General features: G+C 46.9%; 1 protein-coding gene across 1 annotated transcript in view; it reads right to left on the reverse strand.

Moving 5' to 3' along the window:
• Positions 1 to 1,793: 1,793 nt before the first annotated feature.
• The window catches only part of KIAA1549 (KIAA1549 ortholog), a 108,889-nt gene continuing 88,890 nt past the window's right edge, over positions 1,794 to 21,792 (reverse strand). The window contains exons 15-21 of the mRNA XM_054564063.1: positions 21,093 to 21,316; positions 19,888 to 20,041; positions 14,949 to 15,269; positions 12,847 to 12,893; positions 7,176 to 7,333; positions 4,416 to 4,561; positions 1,794 to 2,362 (exon numbers count right to left, since the gene is read on the reverse strand). Of these exons, the coding sequence (XP_054420038.1) occupies positions 2,108 to 2,362; positions 4,416 to 4,561; positions 7,176 to 7,333; positions 12,847 to 12,893; positions 14,949 to 15,269; positions 19,888 to 20,041; positions 21,093 to 21,316 (1,305 nt within the window). The 3' untranslated portion in view covers positions 1,794 to 2,107. The remainder of the gene's footprint in view (positions 2,363 to 4,415; positions 4,562 to 7,175; positions 7,334 to 12,846; positions 12,894 to 14,948; positions 15,270 to 19,887; positions 20,042 to 21,092; positions 21,317 to 21,792) is intronic.

Consider the following 21,792-nt stretch of genomic DNA (forward strand, 5'->3'; position numbering starts at 1 on the left):
AGAACAATACAGGCCAAACCCTTTTGTGCTCATTTGAAAGGCATCACAGGCGCCCTCGCGGCCCCTTTAGGAGAGATGCCCATTGCTTCAGTGTGCAAAGGAGGTCACCGGTTTTAGGTGCAAACACTTACCACACTGGGCAGAAAGGGAGAAGAGGGGCCTGCGTTTATTTAGTCCACTTGCCGTCACACGATTCGAATTCACTGTACGGTGTCCATAATACAACTCTGCTCGAATGTCTGGAATTCTTAACACATTTAGGAAACCTGGTATTTCTCAGTGACCCACAAAGAGAATGCTCCGCTCTGAGTATTAAACTAAGACTGAGGGTCGGAAATCAAGCCCCGGAGGGGTCTTCCCTCCCACGTTCTCGGAGCTCGCGAGCGCTGCCTGAAAAGGAGTCCCTTTCTTTAACTAACATCGTTTGGAGACTTAATCCCCTGCTGCCCTCCTCTCTCAGACGCATACAGATGAAGAGGGGCCGCGTTTTCGCTTCCCAGAGCCCCCTTGCCCTGCATTGTAAGGCTGTGGCACGCTTAATGGACGAAGTGCTAAAACTCGGCTCGGGAACAATGATTCCACTGCGGAAACCTGTCAGCTGTCTCAGGGCCCTTAACGTGTGGCACAGATGTTGACCAGAGCCCCCCCCCAATTCTGCCTGCTTGTCTGTGCTTTAAAGTATTAACTGATATAATAAAAAAGGACTCAGAGAAGCAATGGGTTACCTACGTCTGTTTAGCGTCTGAGCGTCACTCAGGTACCAGAAAACCAAATGGCTCCTGCTGTTCCATTCCTCACTCTAATTGGGGAAGTGTGGAAATCGTGACTTTTGGAGTTAACCTCAACGGAGGTGATACCCCCTGTCCAGCCCACAGCACACAGATGGTTTCAGCAGTCACTCAACAGAGTCAAGTGCCATGAAATCGGCCACTAGGAGCAACCCTCTCCTTTCCCTTGTTCCCCAAGCTCTCCTTTGCGGTTCTTGATTGAGCAGAGAGAGGCAGGCAAGAACTCAGTTTCCTTTCTGGGTCTTGAACACACAGAGAATGTGATTACTGGGAATGAACTGAAAAATCACAATTTGGTGGTCCTAGGAACGTTTACACGTAACTTTTGCTTACGTGAGATTTCTCATTCAAACAGAATTTGTGGGCAACTCATCAGCAAAGCACAAGGATGGGCTGGGACCCCCCCAAAACCTCATTCTACAGGACTGGCCTTGAAGATGACGTGCACCGGAGTGGGGTGCTCTCAGGTGCTCCGCGTGCCCAATTAAAGAACAGCAAATACAATTAATCATGTAAAGCTAAACTTGGACATGTATTTTTGAATAACCAAATAAATAGTAAGCTTCCCCCTCCCCCATTTGGGAGGGTTTTTTTTTTTTTTTTCTTTTTCTTTCTAGAACACAACAAAACCTTCAACATACTCTTCCACTGAAAAAGCCAAAGCTGGTTTCACAGACGAAGGTGAAGGGCCTCGGAGCTGTAGCACCAGAAGTAGGAGGGGAAGTACAGGCGATGGCTTCGTTTGGAATCATCAGGCTCTACAATCTATCATTTGGTTTCTCACTAGTAGCTTTTTCAATTCCCCAACAGTCTTAGTATCCTTGCTGTTAATAGTACTAGTAAAATAAGTTCCTATGAGAAAAAGAGGGAAATAAGCTGTTAATAAAACGTCTTCAAATCTCTTCTCTCCGAAAACAAAGCAGCAGGTTCATCGGACAAACCAGCCTCCAACACGTCTTCCCGCGGAAACGCTGGACTCCTTTCGGCTCTACACGTTCTATACATTTCCATCTTTTGCCGCGAGAAAGGAGACTAACGCAGGAATTCTGTTAGCTGCGGTTTGTGGTTGGTCTTTCGGGAAGTGCTGCTGGCTTTTGGCCAAAAAGTACAGAAATCTCGACTGAACCCAAGCGGTCGCGACACCGCCAACCCATTACAAGCTCCGTGAGCTGCCGCGTGACTCATGGCATCTTCTCAGATTGCAACTTGCTCCCTTCCGCGGGGCCCCGGTCCTCGCGCAGACAGCCCCGCGGCTGGTTTCCTGTGAGTCTTGCTTCCACGGGAAGCGGATACTTGGCAAAGGTACAAGGCGAGGCCCATCAGCTGTGGAAGTTGTGCACGGCGGTCTGTTTTTGGGAGAGCCGCAGGAGCTCCTCGCGGATCGCCTTGATGAGCGAGGCCGAGGAGTGGCTGGGCTGCAGGTCCTCCGTGGAGCTGGTGGCGTAGGCCAGCCCGGCGCTCTGCAGCCCCCTGTGCGGGGCGCTCCCGGGCGGCGCCGAGGGCTCCCTGCCTGAAGTCCTTGGCACCTGGAACAGCGGTGAAGAAGAATACTCCTGATGTCCGAGCACGTGTGTCTGAAAAACACGGCACAGGGCGCTGTACTTCCCACGCGAGAACGGGCGGGGGCGGGCGGAGGGTGGCAATCAAATTCAAACTGGCGGTGGGCACGCTCCCAGGCCTTCCTCCTTCCGTCTCCCACCCAACAAGTCAACCCTCCGCTAGGACCCGCCCCTGCCCGGGGGCTGGAAGGGAGGGTAACAACTGTGGCAAAATTGGTCGAGGGGGAGCTGGGCAATAAACTCTTGCACTTAACAGGTGCCTCATAAATACTTGCTTAATGACAGAACGAATGACCCAGTCAGCCAAGTCTCTGTCTGCGTGTGTGCCGCTAAGTGGCCAAGGGGCGAACAGGAAGGGACACAGAGCGCTGGAAAGGGAGGGAGAGCGGAGTACCCCGTGGAGGTGAGAGGTCAGATGGGGGTACCTGAGCGTTGAAAGAGATAAGCAGGTACTGGCAGAGGGACTGACAAAGACGTCAGCTGCCTTTGCCCTGGGAAGAGCGCCCAGGAGCCACAGAACAGGAGCAAGGTCACAAATCATTTGCCATTTCATCTGTCTACGGAGTGCTCTGCAGGGCCTTTTCCGTAAAAAGGTTCTGCACTGAAACATGCAACAGTTTTGCTTATATTTGCATAATATAATTGGACATACAGTTGACAAAAGTAATCATTTTTACTTTGCAGTGACTTTTTTCACATTTGTTTCCAGTGAAAAATCTCTTTGTACACACATGCATGGGTTAGAACCCACGCATACATATACGTAGGTGGGACCTGGGGTTTTACCTACGCTAAGAGTAAGCTGTCAGCCTGGTGCCCGGGGCGCCCCAGCCCACATAGTGGCAGGGAGGCGCTCTGCAGTGGCCACTGGATTGGACAGGAAAACCCAAACACCTCGTGAAACCAAGTTGGCTCAATGAAGGCAGCAAAAGAAAAATGTCAGCAAGTACAAAGCAAACACCTGAGATTTATAACAATGTATCTTTTAGGAAAAAATTACACTCTACAGTTAATTTCCTTTCGTTAAGTAAAAGCATCCACTTGCTAAAAAGGCACATAAATGCAATGAGAGTTGCAGCATAATGAGGAGGAGAAAACAAAAAGTATTATTTTGATTTATATTTTCAAATTCACATATTTATCCCCCATGGAGCTTTAAAAAAAAAAAAGGAAAGCAATTGTAGAAACTACCTGTGTCTGTAGTGATTCTGCTCTTACAAAGGAGCGATCAGTGTGAGGAGAAACCTCCAGAACAAACCCTGTGCCTTGAAACACCCCAAACGGCCTGCTTACGGCAGAAGTACCTATTCGTGGTGCTCATAATGGATATGATGCTAACGAACCCCCAGCAAAGCACAAGCAGTGAGCAAGGGGGGACGTAAGCACGTGAGTATTTATACAGCGGTCACGCCAAGGACCAAGTCCAGATTTCAGTCACCTACAGGTTCAAATTCACGATTTAAAAGTCAAAATCACAGAGACAGACAGCAGAATGGTGGCTGCCTGGAACTGGGGAGAGGGACAAACCGGGAAGCTGGTGTTTAGTAAGGACAGAGTTTCAGTTTTACAAGATGAAAAAAGCTCTGGTGATGGATGGTAGTATTGGTCGCAAGCCAGGAGGGATGTGTTGAAAACCAGTGAACTGTACTTAAAAACGGTTAAGATGGTAAACTTTATGTGATGTGCATTTTACCACAATAAAAACTGGAAAAAAAAATTTTTTTTAACTATTTTTTAGGTCTCTGTCCAGATTTTCTGTAATGCATAGACCTTTATTATTTTTTTTTGAAAGGTTATTTTTTAAAAACCATGACTTCCAGCCTAAAATCTGCCTCAAGGAAAATTATATCCCGTTCAAAAGCTCGATGCCAATACCCTCCCACTGTGGGTCAGAGGAAATCTACCATCTAAAAACTGCAAGCAAAAATACACTCGAGGGGAAAACAAACTGAGGGAGCTTACACCTTTAATTCATGCAGCTTTTTAAAAGGGATCCCCAAAGCAGCAGCAGCTGAATTAAGTGATCATGTCTGAATCCCCGGTGGTGACCCCACCCCCAGATACTCACGGCCTCTCTTCGGCCCGCCTCGTCCTCCCCGTACGAAGGCCAGCCTTGCCCCCCGTACTGGCCGCCTCTGCTTGGTGGGATTTCCACGGGCTGGGCCCCGATTCTGCTCGCAATGCCCACCTGCGTCAGGTGCTGGATCTGGGAGCCTGAAGGAACAAAATGGAACGACCTGGTCAACACAGGCTGGAGAGGAAAGCTGCCCAATAAGGCCCTTCGGCTGTGACCGCCAACTTCACAGGGACAGAGACATGTTTCCTAGTAAAACCAGACCGTGAACTTCTTGGTTTACAAGCTTTTATTTCCTTTTAATAGAGTGGCTCATACTGATGGTCTTATTTCCCTGGCTGGATGCCAAAGGATTGGGCATAAAGGGTAGAACTAAATGGCCCTTCCATTCATTTCTGCAGAGGATGCAAATAAGGACAATCTTATTTACTGTGAAGAAAGAACTGAAAGGTTTTGGAGCCATAAAGAAGCTAAAGCCTGCCTCCTCCTTGCCTGTGGCTTCAAGACTCACAAGGAGCCCAAAACACAATCTGCTTTTTTCTTTAAAGGCAGCGTGTGTATTTATGTGAATTCAAAATGTTAAAGTGTATTTTCACTATACCCAGTGTTTCCATAACTCAGCTATATCTCAATTAAAACTTTAAACCTGCCCACCCAACCTATGGGTGAGAGTTACTGATGGCAAAAACAGAAAGTTCTCTGAGCTCGCTCCCCTACATTTACATGTGCTATAGCCTCGTGTGGCTGGGAAGACTGGGCTTTAACCAACATATTTTTCTTCCCCATCGACTTTCGGCATGAGGAAACATCCCTATTCTGCTGATTAAGGGAGGGGGAAAAGTGATCTTAAAGCACTGTGCAATAAAAGTACTTATTGCCACATGCCCCTCTGATCATCAAACGCATCTGTGATGCTCAGACTGGTCTTAAAACAGTTCCAGGATTTCACAGAGGCAAGGGGGGTGGCCCTCTCCAGCTTCCAGTCCCCTGCTCCTCTAACTGGCTAATTAACAGCCTCCCTTAATCAAATACATTTAAAAACAAAAAAACAAAAACAAAAACTCCTCTGCAGGTTTATCAGGATATACAGTAAAACCTAAAAACTAAAGGTCAGGCAGGAAAAAAAACAAACAACCCTTCCTGGCCCATCAGAACAGTGCACTCTGTACTCTGCAGGCGACCTTGTCAGTCACTGATGATCCATAACAGTATTAAAGTGATCGGGACTATCAGCTCTGTTTGCCCAACAGACATCGTTGGAGCGAATCTTGCAAAGAACATAAATGCAGCACACAGTTTTCTTCACCATTTACAAAGATTCAGGCAACTGCATAGGGAGAAAAGAATACCTTTGTGTTAACGCGGTGATGGTAGTTGGAATCGTATTTCAGACACAGTTTGTATCTTGCTTTGTTCACTCAGCGATACAACGCACAGGCTTCCCCCATGACCCAACGTGGGGCCTCGTGCCTAACAAGTCGGGTCTGCATTCTAGCCCGGCCATGGACAAGCCTCGGGACCCTGGGTACCCGGCTCTCACTCCCGCTGAGCCTCAATGCCTCACTTCTCAAATGGGATAAAAAAATAAACCTACCCCGTGGTGTTATTTCAAGGATTAGAAGAGATAAAGTAGGTCAAGTACCAAACACAAAGGAGGCAACCTGGGAAACTTAAATTCCCTTTTGCTGGCTCTTTCTGAGATCTTTTTATGGAGCCACACAATTTCCTCACTGGTGCCCTTCTTACTGGGTATTTAGGGAGCTCACAATTATTTGTGAATAATGCTCTGATAAATATCTCTGCACATGCAGTTTTTCTCCAATGTTGTGTATTTCTCTGGGGAGTGGCAGCCTGGATTCCCACAAGTGGAATTACCAAATCAAAAGTTCATTAACGTCCTTGCCAAACCGCTTTCCAAAAGGCTAATGATGTACATGAACACCAGAAATATAATGACAGTAACAATAATGGCAGCTAATACTTATTAAAAGTTTCTCATGTGCTAGGCACTGTTTTCAGCATTTGATGTCTGTTATCTTCTTGAATCATCAAAACAACCATAGGAAGTAAGTGCTACTGTGTCCCCATTGTGTACTGGGGATAAAGAAACCGGATGCTGATTTCACCACTATGGCAACAACCCCATGATTGAAATGGTGCCTCATCACAGGTTTAATCTGCCTATCTTTAATTATTTTCAAAATGGGGTGTTTTTTATTATGTTTACCTTCATATGGCACACACGTACTTTTCGTGCATTTTCTTCCTTTATTTTGACCATTTATCTTTGTCCTTCTGAGATTTGTCCATTTATCAACTTACATGAGCCATCCTCTATAATAAAAATACCTCTTGGTCACATCTGCTGTAAGTCTTCCCTAAGTATTATTTTGCTTTTGTTTCTTTTTAGATTTTTAGATATACGCGTTTGGTAATTTTACATAGTCAGAATGGGAACCCTTTTCACATATCTTAATATTTTTCCCAACACAAATTTTTACACAGTGTAATCTCTCTTTAGAAAGTATTAGAAAATAACTTCCTCTTCAAATGTTTCATACATGTCATTTCTGTATTCTTGTAGATTAAAGATGAATAGGTTTGAATTGTTTAGAATATGTGCTGGGCAACAATTAACAAAAGAAACAAGACTCACTGCATAGCACAGCACCTGCGAAGTATGGGAAGTCCTGTCGGATTTCCAAAAAGCAGGAGCCCTCTAGTTCAGAAATGCAAGCTCGACACCACACGTACCTGTGGTGCCCCCGACAGGCCGAGGCCGAGCCACCGACGGCATGTCCTCAGAGTAGATCCCTCGGGCAGCAAACGGGGCTTCAGCCGATGCCAGGGGCTGCTGGGGCTCGGGAGGCACCAGCTCCGAAGACTGCAGCAAACTGGGGCCAAAACCGGGTCTGAAAGCAAAGCACACCGAACGTCAGGACCACTCGGAACCCCGGTTCTCGTATTTGATTAGGTGCACCCTCAGCACCCCCAGAAAAATAAGAGCTATCGGTCTACAGGCTCTCTGTCCACTTTCTGTCTGCTCACTGCCGAGTCTCCTGGCCTGAGGTCAGCGTTAGCTGATGCCTGAAGTATCTCTGCAGGATGATGAAAGAAGAAATGCTTTTGTTTACAGGTCAAAAGAGGGTACAGTCAAGTTCTAGGGCCAGCTCACCTCCAGCGTGTGACTAAAGCGGCAGATAGCAAGTCTGGCGACACGTTAGCAACACCTGGGGAGCTTTTAAAAGCCCCAATGCCCATGCTGTGCCCCAAGACCAAGTCAAACAGACACTAGGAGGTGGGACCCAGACGTGTGTAGTTTTTAAGCTACACGGGTGACCCCGAAGTTCACTGAGGCTGAAAACCAGTGCTCAAAAGTAGCGCTGTTCTTAAACTTTGTGGCCTCTGAATCTCTGAACATTCATATAAAATATTAAGGATTCCCAAGAGCTTTTATTTATGGGCATTATATCTATAGATACTTACTGTACTTGAAAGCAAAACTGAGAAATTTATAAATGCTATTTTAAAAATTCATTGAAAACAACAATATTAAATGTATTACATGTTAACACTTCTCGTGAAATGAACTGTATTTCCCACCCCCGAAAAATTAGTGAGAAGAGTTTTACATCTTTTTCAAATTTCCTTGATAGAAGACATCTGGATTCTCATATACTTTATTTAATCAGTTGCCATAAACATGCAGTTGGAAAGGGAGGGATATTTTAATAGCCTTTTCAGATAATTCTCAAATAATATTTCAGATATTCTTCTTCAATAGCACACCAAACTCAAGAAAGCATTTTTAAGGGTTTAGTGGCAATGTGGAATATAAAACAGTAACAACAAACTTTTCATATTCTGTTAGATTAAAACCCACCGGACTATCTTGCACTTGGAATGGACGCACGCATTTTATGACATAGTCATTTGGAAAGTATTTGTTCACTGTGTTCTGCAGACTTTCTAGATATTGATACATTTCATTTTATGGTATTAAAAAAAAAAATCACACTCATCACTATCACCACCGAGCTCATCAGAGGAGTTTTTAAGCACCAGGACACTGTCAAGTTCAGGGTGGCAGATAAAAGTTTCCAAAACTCTGACTTTTCACTTGGAAGCTCAGTTTTATCACTGGTGGCAGATGCTGTCAGTTGTTTTTCTTGAAGTGATGGGCCCTCCCTGTTCACTTTCAAGACAGCGTCTGCTGAACACCCACGTCTGAACAGTGACGCCTGTCCGTTGCTGGTTCAAGTGAAAACGTGGCAGCAGTTAAACCCGACTAAACACAGCTTGTCCTTCAAAATTCCATATTCAGCCAAGTGCTTTATGTGTACTTCCTCTTTTGTCACACAAGCTAGTAAAGACTCAAGGGTTTCGGTTTAATAAAATTAAATCACTTTTACTACACCATCAAGGACACGCTAACAAAACTGGCATTATTTTTTTTTTTAGAAATGGCGATTGGACACTGGTGAGGAATACAGTAACTCCAACAGTTTGGTGCCACTGCTTTGTTTGATGCTAAGGCGCCTGCACCCACCACGGCTTTTGCACCTCAGTGCAAACGTGGACACAACCGAAAGCATCAGATAACATTAGTGTTACTGTGAAAATAGTTTTGACCTCACAGACTCCCTAAAAGGGTCGCAAGGATCCTCCAGGGCTCTCAGAATCCCTCTTGAGAATCACTCCTCTAAAAAAAATTTCAAGAATTAAAAAAAGATGATAGTCTAAGGACAATTCTTTGCAAATAACAGTCAACCAGGAATTACTAGCTCCAACCAGTTCTACGAGAAAGCAGACTGGCTGGCCCTTATTCTAGTGTTATTTCTGGAGTGTATCCCAGCGGCGACACCTCAGCCATCTGTATTCCTCCTCTAAATAACTGCTGCTGTTCCAGATGCACCTCAGAGAGCGACAGCTGGCATCTCTGACCTAACAGATCTGAAGCTTAACACAAGGTAAGGTCTGCACCCTGGAGCTCACCGGACCTCATTATATCCTCTGGACCAACCGCCCAGGAAGTAACTCTCTCCCTTTACCTAATGACATCCACTTGACCCCAGCCAGTTAGCCCCCTGCTGCCTCAATTTGCAGCCCTTTTATCCTAAAGTGTGTGCTCAGGTAGTTCAGTATGATCCAAATACTCTGGATCCCTTTAACCTGGGTGATCATAAAGTTTATCATCCAAACCAGAACACTTCGGAGAGTGGAAGTTATTAATAGTTATGCAGGACAACAGGTATAAACTGGAACAGAACTGGGTGAACCAGCTCCCACGGTCCCCTGGCACTCACTCCGCCCTGATCACCTGAGCTCCACGTGCTCCCTTTGCCTGTGTTGTTGTGGACCACAAAGCAGCGCCTGGGTGGGGGAGTGCGGCTGGAGAGGAATAAAACAAGCCACGCTGAAAATGAGGGAGAACACAGAAAGCTGATAGAAAAATAAAGAGGAAGCAGATACAGCATTCCTACTTCGAGGTGACTCCTGGCCACGCATAGTTGAGTGTAATGTCTGAGATTGTTTTTCTGCAATTCCTTCTTTTTAATAACTCAACTGTCCGCTCATGTATGGGTCTGTTTACAGACTTTCTCGTCTATCCCACTGGTCTTTTTGTCTAGCTTTACAGAAATACCACACTGTCTTAATTACTTGACAATGATATGTAATATTTAGAATAGTCCTAACATCTTACTCTTCTTTCTTAGCGGTCTTGGGTATTCTTGGTCCTTTGCATTTCCACATAAATTTTAGAATCAGCTTGTCAGTTTCTATGAATTAAAAAAACAACTACTGAGATTTTCAATGTGGCAGCAATGAAACTGTTGATCACTTGGGAAGAACTCACCTCTGAAAAATACTAAGTGTTCAGTCCGTGAACATCTTTCTTTGGGGGGCTTGAATATCTTTGGTTATATTTATTCTGAGGTATTTTATATTTTTGAATGGCATTTTATATAGTATCTTTAAATTTTATTTTCTGCCTATTGCTCATAAACATAAATCCAAGAGATTTTTGTAAACTCATCTTGTATCCAGCCGCCCTATAATTTCGCAATCTTGCTATTTAGCCACTTGCTAAATTTCCTTCATCCTAACAATTTATGTATTGACATTTTAGGATTTCCAGCCACAAATTTACATCACCTGTGAATAGTAACTGTATTATTTCTATCTTTGAATTCCTTAATCTTTCTTTTTCTTGCCTTACTATGCTGGATAGGTTCCCCAGGGCAGTGAATAAAAGTAATATAAGCAGGAATCTTTGTCTGCTCAGGGTCTGAGAGGGAAAACTTTTTACATTTCACCAAGACAACTTTTATTACTTTGTATCTCGTTTTTGTTTGCCAAGATTGTTACCAAAAATGGATGTTAAATTTCATCAAATGCTGCATCTATTGAGATGAAAAGATTTTCCTCCATTATTCTACTCAAAAGTCGTGAATTATACGGATTGATTTTTTTAAATACTAAATCACCTTTGCACTGCTGGGGTAAATCCACTTTGGTTATGATACGGTATCTTTCTGTATATACTGCTGAATATGTTTGCTAATATTTAGTTTTGAGTTTGCTGCATTTGCTGTGTTCATAAGTGAAATAGGCCCTTAATGTTTCCTTTCTTGCGATGTCCTTGTCCTTCCTGTGTTGTCCTTGGTGTCAAGGTCATGCCAGCTTCGTTTTCTACTGCTCAGGAGACTGCGCATGGCGACTCGGGCGTCTCTTCTTCCCTTGGTGTTTGGTAGGATTCGCTGTTGACGCTGCCTGGGCCCAGAGTTTTCTTTATGAGAAGAAGTTTAATTACGATTTCAATTTCTTTAATAGCTGTCTGATTATTCAGGTTTTCCCTGTCGAGGAATTTTTCCATTTCAAATTTATTAAAATGTGTTCATCACATCCTTTTAGTGTCTGAAAACCTTTTTAAAATCTGTTAAGATCGTTTTAATTTCTGTAATATCTGGATATGTCCTTTTTAATTTCTCACACTGATAACTCACAGATTTGATCAAGTTCTCTGATGCTTTATCAGTTTTATTAGCTTTTTCAAAGAACTTTCAGTTTTGTTCATCCTCTCTATTATGGCACTGATTTTCCATTTCACTGATTTCTATTCTTATTATTTTCTTCCTTCTACTTCCTTTAGGTTTAATTGGGTCTTTCTTTAACATCTTGAAATGGAAGCTTAAATCATTAATGTTCAGCCACTTTTTCTTTTCAAGTATATGCATTTAAGACATCAAATTCCCCCTTACATGGCTTTCAATGCATCCCACAACTTTTGACATGTTGTATTTTCATTAACTATTCATTTCAAGGTGTATTTTAATCTCCAATGTGATTTCTTCAGTGTACAATGGTTACCTCGAAGGGTACTGATAAATATGCAAACATATAAGGATTTTCTAGTTTTCTCTCATTGATTCCTAACTTAATTTTACTATACTCGGCAAATATACTCTGAGTGATTTCAATTCTTTGAAATTTGTTAAGCTATATTTTGGCCCAACAAATGGTAAAATTTTTAAAATCTTTTATTTTAAAAGTATGTGTATTTTGGGGTTATTGAGTTGTGTTCTATATGTGTCAAGTAGGTCAAATTAATTAAATCATGTTTGTCACGTTTCCTATATCCTTTCTGTATTTTTTTGTCTCTTGTAAGCCAAACTTTTTCAAATTCAGTTGGACACCTAAGCCTGGCTGTGTGTGTCTATGTGCTCGACCTCATGCAAAACAATAATGGTAATGGGAGGCCTACTATGACAGCACCTCCTTGTGCAGGAGAATGGCTTTTATTTCAGCCAGGCAGCTGGAGGGACGAACAACGCCTGGTCCCCTCAATCCAATCAGGGAGTCAGATCATGCGAAGCTGAGTTTTAGTTCTTGCAGGGACCCATCTACTTACCGTTAGCCCTGACTCCAAGGAATAACCCCCCAGGGCCTGAACCCAGACCTGCGGCTGTTTACAAGCGCCTCCCCGCCTTGTCTGTCCCCCCCACCCCGCAAGTCTGCCAAAAGCTTTGCTCAGCTTCTCAGCCGCCTCCCCCGACGTCGGCAGGTGGCCCTGGGAGACAGTGGCCCAAAAGGCAGGGCCGCCTCTCTGGATTTGCTAGATCTTGGCCCCATACCACTTCCCTGACCTGTTAGCTCTCTGGGTTTCATATTTTTAGTTTTCAGTCTTGTCTAACTTTTCCAGTTGTCCTCTGCAAACTACTTAGTCTGGTGTCACTGGAAGCAGAACTTCAATTCTAACTTTCTTCTCCTCTTCTGGTTACAGCAAGAAAATAAAACTCACAGTTCTGCATCTGCTCACATTAGCTACGAAAATGAGTTATAGAATTAAACAAAAACAAACAAACAAATAAATAAATATTCCTACGTGAGGAGGTCCTATTACATTTTCTCCTGAAAACTCTACCTTGGCAGTGGGCCTGGAGGGGGCGCCATTCCGTAGTCTTCGTATCTCTGGAAGAAATTCAAAACAAGATGAAGATTAACAGTCAATACTTATTAGAAGGTGACAACAGCAAACTTATAAATTTAGGTTTACGGGATCAACTTCCAAGGGAATTGTTCTCTCATAAAAAGTGAGCATGCGTTGGGGGCATTCTGCCAGCAAGTAATGTCAGGAGTTTGCTTGGAGAACTGGGCTCCCAGACTTTAAAAAACACACAATTAATTTCTAGACCTTTCTTTCTTTAATAAAAATATAAATAGTAGGATTTCTGTGCCTGCTCTTCCATACAGGCACATTTTCTATAAATCTGTATCTTCTGCTAAAAAGGCAGGCAGGAGTGGCCCACTTTTATTACAAATGCCTCTATCAACCTCGGCCAATAAGTAAGCAAAAAAAACAAACAAATGCAAGTTCCAAAAAATGAGCATACATAAAAGACAACCTGGTCTAGGAGCAAATACAAGTAACAGTCAGATTCTTCACAAGTACTTTGAAGTATAAAAATAGCAATTTTTTTTAAGCTCAACAATGAGATGATAAAACAACATAATGACCTGAAATGGGAGACCAAAGATGGTGGAAATAATTTGAGGACCAAAATAATGCCATTGTGACTCTAAGAAATCAACTAGCAGGGAGAAGTACAGACATAGTTTAAAATCGAATTAACGTCACAGAGAAAGGGCCCATGAGAATCATAATGAAGACAGAGGGAAAAGGACAAAGTAGCTAAAGCAACCGGAGATAAAGCGGTAGAGAGAGAAAACAGACAAAGACGAGCCAACAGAGATAAGTGCTGTCCTCGACTCCGATAAGTGGAACAGGGTGAGAAAATAATTTCAGAACTAAAACAGAGTTTTCCTGAATTGAATGAAAGAGCTGAATCTGAAGATAAACTGAACACTGGTTATCGGGGAGGGGTGGGAGAATGAAAACTTACGAAGTGCCAAGAACTATTTAGGCTCCCAAGCAGATCGGGCATGTACATCCCCTACAAGAAAGGGGGGACACACAGATGCCCACAGAATTCTTCACAGAAAACGCAAGGCACATTGGGAGCAGAGAGAGGTGAGATGTAGAGGCCAGCAGCACACAAGTTCAAGTCAGAAAGGGAGAACTCAAAACACTAATTCAAAGGAACAGGTGCATCTCTATGTTCATCGCAGCATTACTTACAATAGCCAACATATGGAAGCAGCCCAAGTGCCCATCAGTAGATGAGAGGATAAAAAAGCTGTGGCACATATGCACAGTGGAGTATCACTTGGCCATAAAAAAGACTTAAATCTTACCATTTCCCACAGCACAGACGGACCCAGAGGGTACTAGGCTAAGTGAAATAAGCCAGTCAGAGAAAGGCAAATCCCATATGATTTCACTTATATGTAGAATATGATGAATAATATAAACGAACAAACAAAACAGAAACAGGCTCATAGATACAGAGAATAGACTGGTGGCTGCCAGAGGGGAGGGGGGGCTGGAGGGATGGGTGAAAAAGGTGAAGGGATTGAGAAGAACAGACGTGTTGTTACAAAATAGTCATGGGGATGTAGAATACAGCACAGGGATTATAATCAACAGTATTGCAGTAACTGTACGTGGTGCCCGGTGGGTACCGAAAGTATCAGAGGGAACACTATGTGAAGTATAGGATTGTCTAACCACTCTGCTGTACACTTGTAACTCATATGATATAGCATTGACTGGAAACTGTCATTGAAAAAAATAAATTAATAAAAATAGAGAGTGAACTCAAGCTAAGAGGCTCCTGGTAGGTCTTCCTCCGCATTCCAGGGCCGCCTGTCGCCCACAGGATTCACCTTGTGTTGGCCCCTCAGCACGACGGCCTGGGCAACAGCGATGAACAGCATTTTACCTGCCAGCCGCCACCCCAACGTCCTATGATCAAGACCAGGGGCAAGGAGACAACAGGAAGTCCTCCCTATGATCCTGGTGCAAGACGGCGGTGGCTCTGACTGGCACTTAATGCAGCGGCAGGACTTCGAGGGGGAGGATCTACAGAGCTCCAGGCTAGAGCGTGCTACAAGGCCCATACTCACGCTGCCGCAGGGGTTGTTGGCCGTCTGAGCTGGGCTGTAGAAGGACCCCCACTGGGTGGCTCGTCTCTCTTCCCGGGAAGGGGTGCTGTTCACGGGCAGGCCGGCCGGGACGCCGGGGCCTGCCGCCGCAGCGCTGGCGGGCTGGCCGCTGGGGGCCACCAGGGCAAAAGCGTCGTCCAGGAGGGAGTGCATGGTCTGGCGCGCCTCCTCGATGGACGGCTGCGGCAGGACGTACTGGGGCGCCGGGAAGGGCAGGCCTGGGTAGCGGCCCAGCTCAGCAGAAGACGGCGTCTGCGCATCTGCCGGGAGGTCGGGGTCGGACTGCAGCGGGGGACACAGCAAAGGAAGGAAGAGTCAGACATGCGCATCGGTGGCGACCTGAAGACAAAACTCTATGTAGGGCCAGAACAGAATCGAACAATTCTCACTGGCGTGGAAGGGAAGGTTTCCCATAAGACTTTTTGAGATGACACCCAAGGAAAGCGTGTTAGCTCTCAAAGGTGCAAAAAAAGTGTGAATCAGGAATAAAGGGGAAAAAGAAAAACGGTCAATAATCATTTGTCTGGAAAAACCCACACACTATCTGAAATGCATTTCAGTACCTAGAAGGACGGCATTTTTATTGAAAGGCCCTACGGAATCAAAACTGATGCCTCAGAGTCTACTTACTACAATGCCTCGTCAACCTCCCATAGATACAGAAACCAAAAACTAAAGCAGTCTACGGACAGTTAACAACGGGAAAAAAGAGTCCTACACACCCCCAAAAGAGTTCAAACTCACCGCCATTATTTCAACTGTGTGTATATATAATATGAATACCTATTATGACAATAGTTTACAACAGTAAATAGTAATTACTTATTCAGAAACTGTCTTTAAAATGGAGGTAGCTCTGGATAACATGATTCATCACAAAAGGTTTAAATTATTTTCCATACCCGCTGTCTAAGAGACAGGGGTATAAGTAACGGGTTTTGGTTTTTTTTAATCTTATTTTCTGATACTTCCTTATGAGCAAAATATTGTCGTCAGATACACTTTGATAAACTATAAGAGACAAAGCAGGGAACCAACGGAGAAAGAGACCTTTCAGGTCTCAGTGGCTCCAGACGCTCAAACATCCTGGTCATGCCAGCGGACAGGGAAGAAAGAAGAGGCCCCGCAGGGCAGGCTGGTGCCCCCCGGGCCTCTGTGAGGAAGGGTGGACGTCTTTTATCTATGACGCTTTGCTCGCCCTGCAGGCCCACAGTCGAGCGCAGCTGCCTGGCTTGCCCTGCTGAAGGGCCCAGGGAAGACGGTCTCCAAGCTGTTTGGATCAGTGAGTCTCTCACCAAGAGAAATGTATTCCACCGACACATCCTCACTCCCAGCCAGCGGTCTGGGAAACGCTTCCCAGGGATTGTGGCCTGCCCAAGAGACGACCAGGTATTGTTCGTGCCAGCGCCAAGCGCTTCAAGGCGGCAGCTGCTTAACTCCGAAGAGAGAGAAAACCATTCTACGACCTGGCAAACCCACAAACAGCCCACAGACCTGTTTTGCTTGGCCCACGCAGAGTTTTTAAAAACATTCTTAGCCACTATTTAAAAAAATCTGAATGTCATATTAGAACTCAGATTTCTGGAATCTCTTGGCAGAATCTGAGGCTCCGACTGCCCTCCTGAGATGGGGCAGGTGCTTCCCCTCCCCCTGGTCCTGAGCATCTGTTCTGCCACTACTGCGACACCCCTGTAAAGGTTCTACTATGTGACACGTGTCATCTAGGAAACCTAAGTAAGGATTCTGGGCCCCGAAGGGGGTCTCTGGTTTATGACACAGCATTGAATGAACTCTGTGTTCCTTTTCTTCAGGGATGGACAGAAGGGCCACTTGTGAGCCCTTCCCCCATGGTCAGTTTCTCTCCAGGAGCAGCTCGTTCAGGAACACGCGGTCCGCCGTGGGCCACCGCCCCGCGGTTCCTGGAGTAGAAATGGAAAAGCATGTCTGGAAGCACATCCTACTGGTACCTAAGAGGGTCTCTCTCCTGAGACAGAAGTGATGCTCCTGGTGGTGGCTCCAGTAGCTGACAAGGGAGCTGTACAACAAGGAAGCACGTCACGCGGCCACATACACGGCCACGAGCCCAAACTGGGATTCCACAGGCGGAGGGGGGTCGGGGGGGGAGGTTACGCACACCTGAGGAGAGTCCAGAGATATAGCTGCTGCCCATCTCACCCTTAGCAGTCCTAACTTTAGAGAAGCTTTAGCTTTTATAGCGAGAGAGATCTGTTCTGAAGCTGGGAAGGGAATTCCCTTGGATGCCCACTGGCCCCATGAATCTTGCCAAGAAGGCCTGGAGCCACGCAGCCAGGGTGTGGGAGCCTCCTGTCCTTTCTCCTAGTTGCCGCCTCACTTCCCAGGCGAGACTCTCAGAACCTGCAGGCCAGGGCAGGTCGTCTTCACGTTCTACATCTCCCCACCTGGCACAGCGCTTCCCGTGCAGATGGTACTTCGTGAAAAGTGGAAAACAGCAAGCTACAAAAGTGGCTACCTCTCCCAGAGTCCCCAGTTGGAGTGTGAATTCCAGTCTCCTGAATCGCAGTCTGATTTTAGTTTCCTTTGCACAGATGCATGTTCACCTATCCTTCTTCAGAAATATATGTGGACCTCTTTTTTTTTACCTGTAGTCACCAGAGGTGACGTGTTCTGGTGCCTATTTTGCTGTCCTTTTGTGGGTACTTTAGGAGAGTGCTCGCACACCCTGGCTGGCCCAGGACTATCTTGGTTTATGCCTGCTTTCCCACCACAATAATCAATAGTGTGTCCTTTCCCTCCCACTAGAGACTGGTCTGAGTGATGAATTATATCAGGGGTTGACAAACTTGTTCTGGAAAGGGCCAGACACTAAGAATTTTAGGCTTTCTGAATCATATAGTGCCTGCTACAACTAACTCAACTCTGCCCTGGTTGCAAGAGCAGCCATAGGTAACATGCAAATGAATGGGCATGGCAGTGTTCCAATAAAACTTTATTTACAAAAACAGGCTGCTGGCTGGATTTGGCCTGAGGGCCACAATGTGCCCACGCATGAGCTATAATGGTAACCTTAGTTATGAGGAATCCAGGGATACTTTTGTCCCTTTAGGAGAAGAGAGCTCTCAAGGAGATGATATTTTGAGGGGGAATTATTTTGAAAATAATTCAAAAACACTAATCCCGAAGATGAACTACTACCCAAGAGAAGGTGAGTTCTGAGAAAAGTGCTATCTTTAAAATACGTGTTTTAGAATGTCTGGGGAGAGAAAGTCAGTCCACCAAGGAAGGTTTTTCGTTTAGTAAATCTTTGAAAAACAGAGCCATTGGAGATGAGGTGGCACACCCTAGGGAAGGGCGTCTTGTTACCAGCTGAGGGAGAAACCTCTGTGCTTTCTGCAAGAAAAAAAAGGTGCGGAGGAAAAGGATGGCCCAGGCCACCAGGAAAGAGGACTGACGAGGGTCACGGAAGGCAAGACGGAGCGATCAAGGGAAGACGGGTATTCCCTGCGCGTGCTCAACGGCGCTGGGTGATGGCCCTCGGGGCTTCTAAAAAATAAAAAACTAAAAGCCCTCGGGACTGAAAAGGTTCCCCTGCAAATTCCTTCGAGAGAATGAGCCCTGCTGGTTACGGAAGTGGCAGGGGCAGGGGTGCGGTGGGGGGAATGCTCTCCCTTCCTCTGTTTGTCAGCGTCAGGGCAGGACTCTGGGGGGAGCCAAGGGGAGAGATCCAGCCACGCACCGCAGATGCCCAGACAACCGCCTGCCCACGGACAGCAGCGCAAGGACGCCATCTACTGGAGGAACGGCTCCCAACCTCGGGGACTCAGAAACCGCTCCATTCAGTCCCCTGAGGAGCCAGCAGGCTGGCCGTGGACCGCCAGCTCCCTGGAATCGCTCCAGCCCTCAGGGGCAGTGAGGAGCAGCTGGTCAGTCTCGAGGCCTTTTGAAATACATCACCTCCCAAGGAAAGGCCTGGTTCTATCAGGTGCTCCTGTTTCCACTACAGTTGATGTTTGGCACATTTAAATAATTACATTTAGTGTCTGGCATCGTTGCTTATTAGTATAATTGAGGAGACAAAGCATAAAACACAAGTAAATGGCTGGTTGCGTAAGTGCTGCCTAACGGGACCGTGTTCCCCCTTCTCTAAGGAGGTGTTTTTGCTCATTTCCCTCTAAACAAGGGTGGCTGTGTGAGCCGCCTCCGGGCGGGGAGGGGTCTGTCTAGGGCAACGAGACAGGGCCGTACCCAGGGTGAGGCTGCTGGCAGGTCTGGCTCTCCCAGCCTCGGGGCCTTTGTGTCTGCACTTCCCATCGCTCCTTGGGGAGGCTGGCCCTTTCTTCCCTCCTCAGTGGGGTCTGTGTGCGTCTCAGGGCTATCAATGTCTGCCTTTGACACTTCAAGCAATGGGTCAGTGCCCTTTCTGTTTGAAAGAAATGTTTAATTCTGTACTTCTTAACTTCCAGTAAGCTCTTTCTCCCAGTAAAATAAAATACACATATTATTAGCAAATACAATACCTCCTTAGTGCTCCAGAAGCAGAAGGGAGGGACAAAACCCTAACTATCCCTCTAATCACCCAGAAACCCAAACAACACTCTGACCAGGGAAATTTAAAAAACAACAACGACTACTACTACTTCTGGATGGTTTTCTCTGTGTTCCAATTAACCTTGAGAAGTGCCCATGCTGAGCCCTAAGAGGAGAGGAGTCGCCTACTGAAAGGAAACACATGGGGTATGTTGCCCAATGGCTCGCCCCGCAGCCCCTGGCTTATACGGCATAAGTCTCCCCTCCATGGAGCAGCGCATCCCTCCCCTCCCCCACACACCCTCCCCGCACCTGCCCAGCCTGGGACAATGCCACTTCCCTCCCAAAGAGCCGCCCGACTCCGATTCCAGGAAGCAGGGTCAGCGTTACGCACCGGGCAACCAATGTAGGCAGAGTTGTGGACGCCGGGGGGCCTTTTGTAAGTGCCGTCACTGTCTGTGGTGATGAGTCGGTCCTTCTCAGCATCTCCTGGGCAGCCGTTGACCTGCTGTTTCCGGCGTGGCTTCGGAGAACGTTTGATCCGCGAGCTGCCAGGGGAAAAAAGAGGTTACCTTCACAGGATATAACCTTTCTTGCCAGTGGCTTATCAACTAAACACTGAGCATTTTCTGAGCACCCAGGACGTGCTGGGCACTGTAGCAAACGGCCCCCAGGACAAAGACAATGTGTAAGACACATTCTTGGCTCTGAAGAAACTCACTGTCTACCTGGGCAGGCTATAAGAAGACACAGGAACAACAGAGGACAAGCCGAGACAATATATACCTCTGACAGAGACAGTGAGAAATAGGCACGGTCAGTGTGAGCTATTGATTCATCACTGGCTACATGGGGCCTGAGCCGGGTGTTAAGGAGCAAATAGCGTCTGCAGACGGGGAGGGATGTGGAAAGAGGGTGCGGGGCATCGGCACAGCCACACCTACGGCCAGAAGTGGAAACGCAGATGAAGGTTCGGAGGCCATGAGGCCACGGGCTACCAGAGTGGCAGGGCTGCCTAGGCTGCTCCGTGGACAGGTGGACCCCACCCATTTCAGGTGCACAGGGAGCACACGGAGCACAGGGAGCACACGGAGCCAGCCCAGCCTTTGATCAGAGACAGACCTAGCCAGACAGATGCGTTTGAGAAAATGCATCTGTGCTCGGAGGCAAAGGGGGCAGTAAGACCCAAAACTGTGAGGGTGTCTGTGGGACAGGAAGTGAGACATGCACCCATGCCGCCCACCTGGGTGCCAGCCTAGGAGGTGAGGACACTGGGGGTGAGCCGGCTGAGAGGAGATGGTGGGCTGGGAAGCCGGGGAGAGGCAGGTCTGCCGGGGGAGTGTGGCAGCGCTCCGAAAGCTGCCTTCCAGGAGGCTGTAGCCCAGGGAACGCTCCGAGGCCGGGAGGTCCAGGCAGAGGATGAAAGCAGCCATTCTGCACAGGTGGCCCCTGCGGGGCAACGTCACCCGCGCAGTCTACACAGCCTTCCTGTGCACAGACGTCTCTGCCTCATTTTCCGCGACTTTTCCCTTAACAATGGGCAGGCCCTCCTACCGCGGCCCTGACGGCTGAGGCCCCGGCTCTGCCCTGGGTCCCCACCTCTTCCTGGGCTCTATGAAGACCGAGGGCACGCTGGCCGTGGGGTCCAAGATCTTGTCGATCTGCATCTGCGCCCTGCGGTACACCCGGTGTCGCTCCCGCGTGTCCCCCGAGGACAGGTCGTCCACCACCGGGAACTCGTAGTGGCCGCGGCGCTTGGCGCGGAGCCGGATCTTGTTCCGGTGGTGCTCGATCTCGGACTTGTGCCGCAGCGCCGTCTGAATCTGAGGGGGCGACATGGAAGGACGCAGACAAAAGGGATGTACCCGAAGGTCTCAGGGACCCAGGCTCAGAAAGCATTTTGGGAAGGCCTTCCTACCACGTTCCTTGCCCCCTGGACGGCTGTTCCAGGCTCCCACGAGGTCCCCAAGGGAGTGACACAGGCAGGCAACCCACACAGGGTACAGGGGACCTGCCATGGCGGCTGTAACCCCAACCTTGCCAGGTGTGTGTGAGGAGGCGGCTGTGGTATCGGCCCCCAAAGACAACTCAAACCTGGGAGATGGGCCTTGGCCACTTGGACGGTACTGAGGGTCACTAATGACTAGATACAATGTGGCCTGAGAACAAGGATATTTTCCATACCCACTAATCACTACTTCAGAGGCTTTTAAATTAAGACAGATTGAAAGAGGTTACTTGCATTACACAACAGAATGCGCGTTTATTGAAAATTACCTAGTGTCACCCAAACAAGTCC

Source organism: Pteronotus mesoamericanus, unplaced genomic scaffold (assembly GCF_021234165.1).
Source record: "Pteronotus mesoamericanus isolate MK-2021 breed Mesoamerican mustached bat unplaced genomic scaffold, CSHL_Meso_final scaffold_85, whole genome shotgun sequence".
In the NCBI taxonomy this organism is placed as follows: domain Eukaryota; kingdom Metazoa; phylum Chordata; class Mammalia; order Chiroptera; family Mormoopidae; genus Pteronotus; species Pteronotus mesoamericanus.